We start from the raw sequence: 9,303 nt of genomic DNA, 5'->3' as shown, positions 1-9,303 counted from the left end.
AAATGAATTGTTAATTTCTTTGTTGTTCTTTTTTAGGAATTATATGAGCCATGCTCACAATTTGTTCCTTCATTTGTAGTGATGAATCAAATACGGTTAAAGACAAATCATATGGTCCTAAGCCTGATTTTGAAGAATTAGAGAAGCTTTTAGAAGCATATTTTGCTCAAATAAATGGAATTTTGCAAAAAGTGTCCAGTGTAAGTATTTCATTTCAACTCTTTTATCCATTTGAAGTTAACGTGAGATGTTTCTTTGTATTTTTATAGTAAGAAATCATCTTGAACATGTGCTATATCAATTTTATTTTAACAATTTAATTTTAGAGACATGCTTACCAAATTGATATAGCACAAATTTAATATTAGAGAAAGAGATATATTAATATTTATAAATTGAGATGAATTTTGATGCACTTTACTTATAAAAAAATTTACATCGTCAATTATTCATAAATTATCGTTCGTATAACTTTTAAAGTAGATATGATTAAAGTCAATATGTTTAATTGATTGAACGGTTATGATTGATTGAAAATGTAAAACAAAATTGAGACGAATATGCACTTTCACTATAAAAAAAATTACATTTTCAATCAATCATAAATCATTGTTCATATAACTTTTAAAGTAGATATGATTAAAGTCAAATATTTTTAATGATTCAACAATTATGGTTGATTGAAAATGCAAAACAAAAATTACATTGTTGGTGGATAATACTTACATCCTTAAAAAATCATTATCTTTGATATTCACTTATATATGCTTTTTCTCCTTTGTAAAGCTGAATGAGTATGTGGATAATACATAAGACTACATCAACATAATGTTAGAATATGATAAGAGAAATCAACTTCTAAGTCAATAATATTTCATAATATTCAACATAATAAATTTCATAGTCAATGCAGGTATTGTGGTTACTGGAGTATTTGGCATGAATATTAATATTGAGCTCCTCAATGGCCAACCTCATCAATTTTGGTCCACAATTAGTGACACAATCTTAGGTTGTGTGTTACTCTCCCTTATTTCTATTTGATGGGGTAAAAAATATTTGCTCTCTCAATAGAGGGAATTAGATCACATGCATATGATGATTTAGGTTATTACAAATTCATATGTATATGATTAGTGGTAGATACTTGCTGCATTATTTGCTTTTTCCTTTAACACTAACCTTGTTTATTTAATATTTAATAGTTTTGTTATTTCTTTCATCCACGTGAGAAATATTGTAAACACATTTTGTTTGGTAAAACACATTTTTCAGGTGTGAACTATTTTTAGTCTTACATGTTGTTTGAAAAATATTGTGTGTTGTAAGGTGAATCAGTTTACATGAAAAATTGTCTATGATTCTGAAAATACACATCCATATCCGAACCACGATGATTAATTTTAAATCCAAAATGTTACATTGGCCGCCATCATATGGGATCTGAATTCTCTATATTCCAATCATCAGTATTTAATATATTTCTCTCGATCTTTCTCGTAATCAATCATTTTCTCGCATTTAAATAATTTATTTCAATCGCCAAACTCTAGAAAACTCGACGTAAGATTTATTGCAATAAAATGATAACAAGATTCGACAACTATTCAAAATGGATCATATTTCAAAGTTGTCTGGAGGTGAAGATCATTGAAAAGGTCGACTACTCCTTTGGTATCAAGAGTGAAGACAACTTATTGAAAACAAAATTCTCTCCTCCACTTTAGTACTTCTAGTAGTACCAATGCTTCACCAATTTTAACATCTACAAGAGGTTGAAATCACATTATCTTTGCTCCCATTAACATGGCATGTTCGTCTCTTAAGCATATACCAATTGCAACCTTTCTTTGATACTCCAAAAATGACGCGTCAAAGTTGTATTTCATGAAATTTTGAGAATCCAAATCCATTTTCATGCATGCAAAAAATTAATGATTGCATTTCATGCTATTCTTCAACTTTACCGTCACTCATTCTGATTTCTGTCATAAGATTTTGGTTATCATATGGCATGTTGCTATATTTCACATGTAAAAATCTCCAACTACAAATGATTAATTGTTGTTTTGATTAATTATTGATAAATCTCTATATCAGACATGCAATTCCACCATGATGACCAAGTCATGTGTGTGAGCATGAATTTCCCTTAAATTTTCTATTTGGCTTACCTGAATAAGTTTTCAATGTTGTTTAGGCTAATTATCATTATATATATATATATCAATGGTTTTAACTATATATTTGATTTGTTTGCTATCATGAAGTAAGAAAAAATGTATACTTTGTTTTTATCGGTATGAATCAAACTCAATGCTTCAAAGTTTACAACACTCAGACACATTACATAAATAATACCAAACGAATTAATTTTCTCTATTCAATTATTAATGGAAGGCAATATTTATAAGATTTCAAATTCTCAATCATTTGGAAACTTCCAAATTATTTTAGTGAAAAATAAAGATGACCCTTTATGGTCAATTCAAAAAATGAATAGTAAATTGATTTGAAACCACCAACTAAGCAAAATTTCTATAAAGTAAAAGACATGGAATGAATAGTGATAGATTGACTCAGGCAACTTAGTGCTAGGTATTCTTGTATGGTTACAAGACCAAATCAATAGTGTTTGGACACACACACAAAAAGATGGTCCTTAAAATATTCAATCATTTTTTTATCAATTTCCTCTTTAGTATTAAAAAAATATTTCTTTGTGTGTGTGACCAAACACTTTTTATTTGGTCATATGACCATATTAGAATTTTTCACTTAGTGCTTTCATGTTTGATTTTTGCTAGTGTAAGAAAATGTTTAGCCGAAAACAGCTACTCATGTAACCGTGATTAGTTGTTGCTGGCTAATCATTTGAGATACTATTAATAAAAAACTTTGAGATATACATAATCTTGGACAAATAAAAATAACAATTAAATTGAAGAATCACTAGCTGAGAGGGTTTTGTATAATTAGATGGAAAGAATGTAGATAAAATATTTTTTCAAGGAAAATTCCAAAACACCTAAAAAGGAGTACTATACATTTTTTTTTTTTTGACAAAAAAAAGGAGTACTATACATGAATTGTCTTGAAGCATGCAATAAAACATTGCATGTTAGTTAGAAGGTTAGTGGTGACCCCACCATATCATTGCTTCCAAATCAATCCACTTCTGATTGTGTTAACCTATGAAGACTTTTTCTTTTGTGGTCTTATTTGTCAAGACTTAGAGACATACCTTCCCTAATTTCAGATTATTAAATGTACATAATTGGACCCTTACATGACATGCATTGCTTTCTCTAATTAACTGGAAAATAGATCTCTTCATTTTTTTTCTCTATATTTTATCAATTAACCATTTTTCTCCCTTTTATTTGGGATAGGGGGAGTAATTAACATGAAATAATTGATTTAGAATCATTGTCATCATCTTTGTTAATTAGATCCTAACAATTTGTCTGTGAAGATATTTTACGGGAAATCTGAGTTTGAACTCGTGTCACATTTTCTCTCCGATACATATTATTTTAGTATGTGTGACCACTAGGCCAATAGCCGAATTAAAAAACATACTTATTTGCATTCATAAGTAGTAATTTTCTTATAAAAAAAAAAAACTTTAGGAATTAATTTGAAACAATTACTAGAGAAGGTGATATTTTTTTAAGGAAGGAGAAGGTGACATATGAACCAAAATGATCAATAATTTATTATTTTAGTCACGCTTTATGTCAATTTCTTAATTTCAATTCTAATTTATCAAATCAGTCAATAAAAATATCAAATTCATCAACTTCCAGCAAATTCATGAACCTAATTGGTCATATCTCATGAATTTAGAAACCATTGAAAGTGATTCAATGACTACTTATAAATTTGAAATAGTAACAATATGGAACTTATTAGCTGAGAATATACCATCATTAGGTTACAATGTTTGCTTTGTTATTCACTTTTTGAAATATATTCATTAATCCACAATTATGTTGCCTTTCTATTTTATCACATTCACAATTAATATATGTTTCAACTAACAATAATATTTATACTCCCTTCCTTTCAAAATGAGTGTCGCTTTAGGCTTTGGCACACAGATTAAGAAATAGAATGAAATAATCATTGGATATAACGCTTTTACTAAACTATCCTTACTTTATTAGAAAAAGACAAACTTAAAGTTGCATTGAAAATTGTGTGAGAGAAAAGTTTGAGAGGGTCAAGTTGGAAGAAAAAAATTAAAGTTGTATTGGAAATGTAAAGCGACATTCATTTTGAAACAAATTTTTTTGGCTAAAATGACACTCATTTTGAAACGGAGGGAGTATTTGATTAAAGGTGGACTCGATTTCTCTCTATCTTTAAGTGAAGTCTTGAGTTTAAACCTTATGAATGGAAAATAATGGGGCAGAAAGAAAAACCCTACTAATTGTGGCCACACCTATATATTTTACTTCTCAAATCTTACTTTTCTCATTATCCAACTATGATTTACTAGATATCCAGTTTTTCAACGCAAAAGATATTCGTATTCAGAATAACTTTGGCACAGTAATTTCTGTATGGCAAATATCATTTTGTAAAATACTTTATATAAATAAATATTTTGTATAATTGAGTGCATTAATTGAGAAAGCAACAAGACATAGTATAGGTTGGGAATTTGTTCCATTGAAGATAGGGGAAGAAGAGACAATTTAGCTTTAGGCAATGATGGATAAAAAGAAGAAGAAACACTACTACTACCTAGCTTTGTGTGGTCTAATGATGGGATTATGCAAAGAATCCAGGGTTACCCTCCAACCACATAGTTTATTCGGTCTTAAATATAAGTAGAAGTTGAGTCAACAAAGTGATTGTATTTAGTTCAAATTTTGGACGGAGTACATCAATTTTTGTTGACTTAACAACTTTTGTTTATATTCGAGACCAGAGAGAATACGTCAATTAGAAGTAAAGGAGAAATTGATGAAGAAACGACACAAATCATACAAAATTTAAAAATGAGTGCTAAAAAAAAAAAAAATCAACAATTAACAATCATCCTTGTACATTTGAGGTTTCTATAATAACGTGTGTGTGAAACTTATTTTTTCCTTTATTACTCGATGATTGATGTCACGATAAATTAGTGCACAGTCCTAAGACACCCCACATAGATGTGGTCCTCACGATGTTTGACCAATTGTTTTATGATGAGTGATATTTGTACAACCATAGTATGTGACAACTTTGTTGACAACTTTCATTTGCTCTCTTTCTATTGGTCCAAAATAATAGAGAGGGAAAAAGGAAGAGAGAGAATAAAAATATAATGTGAGTATGAAAGAGAAAGTTGTCCTAAAATTGTTGTACAAATATCATTTCTCTTGTTTTAAAAATCGGATTGAAGATCGCACTAGTCAAGCTTACTTTTGAGCCATGTGAGGTTTTGTTTGTTCAATCTATTCGATCATAGTTGAAACATATGACAAATAAATAAAATATATTTTAAAAAGTGGAAAGAAAAAAGAATAATTGAGGTTCAACTCTAATACAATATGTTACTAAAAATAATGTTATGAACATTTTTCAGTCGAGTCACCAAATTAAAGATCAGGAACTCTCTCTTTTATTAGTTAAAATTCATGCGAATCTCACCAAATTTATTTGAAACTCATCTGATTTGTTAGGATCCATTCAAATTTTAACCAATAAAAAAGAGTGTATTGAAAAATGAGTATTAAAAAGTGTGTTTTTAGCACTTCTCATCTTATTAAAGCATGCCAATATTGTTTGTTCATATTGGTGTTCCATCTTATTTAAATTGTATTTACAGTCTACCCTAGGCAAATTAAATAGTTTTACTTTGATTTTTTCAGGGGAGTTTTACTTTGATTTTTATTAAATTGTTTTATCAAGAACAAATTATTTAGCAAATAAAAAGTTGCAGGAATGATCCCTAAAATAAATGCAAGGATGATAGTGTTCTAATGGTAAAGTAACATTACTTTTTAAGCTCGCACCGACATCCAAAATCTTCTTGACGTCGTTGACCCACCACTAAATCAACAATGATACATGTACTTCTTATATTTTTAAACATTAATTCAACACCCTATCAATTCACTCTTTTTTTTTTCTTTTTTCTTCTAGGTGTATACATCTACATGACGTGTACACCAAACATTTTCCTACTTAAATATATAGAAGGATATGGGATATTAATTAAATGCATTAGCTCAAATCTTTAGTTTAAAATCTCTCAAAAAAAGAGTGAGAAAAATGGAAAGAGGAATTCATGATAACATGGATCTAAAGAAAAGTGAACCACATCATGCTACTAAAGAATCTACTAGTGGATGCATAGCTCATGCTCTTGATTCCAAAAACATTTCTCCTCTTCTTAACACAAGTAGCCAACACAAACAAAATCAAGAAGCAAAGACAAGAAAATCATACTCACATGCTTGTTTTGTTTCATCATCATCATTCCATGCTACAACTCCAACAACACATTCTTCAAAATCTTCTTCTTCCACTTCTTCTAAAAAACTTGTTGGTTTGAAATATTCTCATCTTACTACAAATCCAATTTCACCTTCCAAGAAAAACCCTTCTCATAGCAACATTTTTATTGATCTTTACAAGAAAATCAAAGCTTCATTGTCAAAACCAATATCTCTTATAAGAAGAAAATGTTCTTGTTTTGATAAAAAAAAATTGCAAGTCAAAGAAAACACTTCAAAATCAAAAGCCTCAAGTTCAGCTACATTACCAACTCCTCAAATTCAAACTCTCTCACAAAATCAAATTGCTATAAATGATGTGAATCACAAAAAAACACCAAAAGACAAGTTGACACCAAATGATGAAGATGATGATCGTCAAGAAGAAAAGGAAGAGGAGGTACGCGATTCCTTGCAAGTTTTTCAACCAACAAGTTCACCAAAGTCACATGTAAAGGATGAAGATGTAGCAAGTGATTCAAGTTCTGATCTTTTTGAAATAGAGGGCTTCTCCACACTAGCTACAACGCTGGAATACCCAACAAAACCTACCATGATAGAGTGCCAAGAGACCACCACCGCTACAAATGTTTTGTGTGATACTTAGGTTTGTTTTTTGTTTTTCAAAAATCAATAGTGAAAAGTCAAGTCATTGAACTCGAGCAATTAATAAACTTCACTTAAGAACGAGTCATTCGAAAAAATCGGGTTTGAGTCCTACTAAAACAATCCTTAATCAATAGAATTTTGAATTACTAGGAGATCCTACCCAATATAAAATTAAGAGAGGTTTGTTGTCATGCATAGTGTTACAAATGGAGGACTTAAATATTATTTTTAAATTATAAAATTCTATCGCCACATTTGAAAATGTGTGTTTTTTTTTATACTCGGTTATAGTGATAAAACTTCTCTTTTTTAACAAAATGGAGAGGGTCTCTACTTGCAACAGAGTGATGATCTTAATATTTAGCGTCGTTATAACTTATATTGGGTGACGAACTTACGGTCTTCCTTTTTTTTCCGAAAGGGGGCTACGATCCATATATTTTAAGCATGTATAGTCCTTTTACATCTTTTTTTGGTACTTATTGAGTGAACTTAATAATAGTTTATAAAATTGGAATCAAGTGAGTATGTTTCACATGTTAATTCTTGATACAACTGATATCTTTTGCGTTAGGAAATCAATTAAAATTTCTAAATAAATTCAAATGGATAGAAATGTAAGAGGTACATTGTAAGAGATGGATGAATGTATCTTGGCACTTGAAAATCACACAATCATATACTTATAAGAACGATTAATGTTCACTAAATTATATACATAAATGAAAGTCATGCCATGTCCTAGAGAGATATATGTAGGTGACCATTGTTTTAAAAAAAACTATATATGCGATATAAGGACCGACTAATTTGATGCATTCAATCTTACTTTTTACTTGTGGGAGCCCATTCCAAGTCAGAGGAAATCTATAGACTAATACTCCCTCCGGTCCTATTTATAAGAGAAATTTTTGTCAACAAAAGTTAATGTATTTGGTTAAAAAATTGGACCAAATACATTCACTTTTGTTGACCCAAATTTCTTTTATAAATAGGACCGGAGGGAGTATTTGTGTAGGTGACTATTTAATATGTGGGATGTGAATATCATTATCATTCTTTAATTTCTAACTCTTGAGTGAGACTAATATTGTAGGGTGATACACAATTTAGGATTGAGTTTGTAATAATATTTGAGATAGCTAAATATTATATTAAGAGATTTCAATGGATGTAAGTAAGGGATGTCGAACCACATTATTTTTTATTTTATAAATGAACCACGTTAAATTTTATTTTTGTTATATTACTTTATTTTTAGTGTATTCTTGCATGTTTAATCAAAGATCCATGTACGTTCTCATAGGCTTAACTCGGTTGGTAGAGACAATGAATAATATATATAAGATTTGGGGGTTCAAACCCCAGACATCAAAAAAAAAAAAATCAAAGATCCCTGTACGTGTAAGTAGCTTTTGGCGTGCACTTGTTATCCCCAAACATGGTGATGATGCAACTTTTATAAGAAATTTTATCTTGTTAAAAAGTTGAGGCAAATTCTACAATTTTGATTAAGAATGATCAATTAAATCAAATGTTTGCAAAATCAAATCCCACTTAGAAGTTTATTGTGATATGAAGTTAAGAAGTGTGTGAAGATTGGACCGTACATATTTCATCGGTCACCCTTAAATATTGGAGAGCAATTAGAAAACAATGATCAAATCAAAACACATTTTATGTGACACATAATTAAAGAATGTTTTACCTTTGATATGTGCATATTTATACTGACCACAAACCTTCAAATATTGAGTATAGAATCCGATCCGAATTCACTATTGTAAGTTGTAACTACTCTTAAAATTTGTTGTTAGTCTTAACAGAAACCCACAAAACCAGTTTGTAAGATGATAACTATCCAATTTATAAATATTTCTTCAAGCCATATTTTATCTAATGTGAGCCTTAACACTTCATCATGCCCAACATTGTTGGGTTTGATGCATGGATATAAATTGTGGGTGACCTGATAACGAAAATTTGATAGGTGGTGATCCAATGGATCATGACATAGACTCTAATACCATCTTAGAATTTATGGTTGAATCTAACATAACGTTACAAAACCAACTTATAAGACAATTAATGTCACAAATGATTAATACTTGTCTATCGTGCAATGCAACGTAGGTCTCTTTAACAACTACATGGCACAGTTAGAAGCAGGACCATATTTGATTCCAAATGAAACCACGTT

At 29.7% G+C, this 9,303-nt stretch overlaps 1 protein-coding gene across 1 annotated transcript; it reads left to right on the top strand.

Annotated features, from left to right (window-relative positions):
• The first annotated feature begins 6,053 nt into the window (after positions 1-6,053).
• Positions 6,054-8,265, top strand: LOC146913480 (uncharacterized). The gene has a single exon (XM_085716699.1). It carries the CDS (start codon positions 6,271-6,273, stop codon positions 7,099-7,101), a length of 831 nt encoding a protein of 276 aa, XP_085572825.1. The 5' UTR covers positions 6,054-6,270; the 3' UTR covers positions 7,102-8,265.
• The last annotated feature ends 1,038 nt before the right edge of the window (positions 8,266-9,303 follow it).

This window comes from Medicago sativa, chromosome 6 (assembly GCF_051527215.1).
Source record: "Medicago sativa cultivar Bolivia chromosome 6, Bolivia_mono, whole genome shotgun sequence".
NCBI classification, from domain to species: domain Eukaryota; kingdom Viridiplantae; phylum Streptophyta; class Magnoliopsida; order Fabales; family Fabaceae; genus Medicago; species Medicago sativa.
Note: the sequence above shows the minus strand (reverse complement) of the source record. Positions and strands in the feature narration are given on the sequence as shown.

Bases quoted from the DNA above. Each gene is read 5' to 3' on its own strand.
- LOC146913480 (XM_085716699.1), top strand. From the start codon at position 6,271: ATGGAAAGAGGAATTCATGATAACATGGATCTAAAGAAAAGTGAACCA.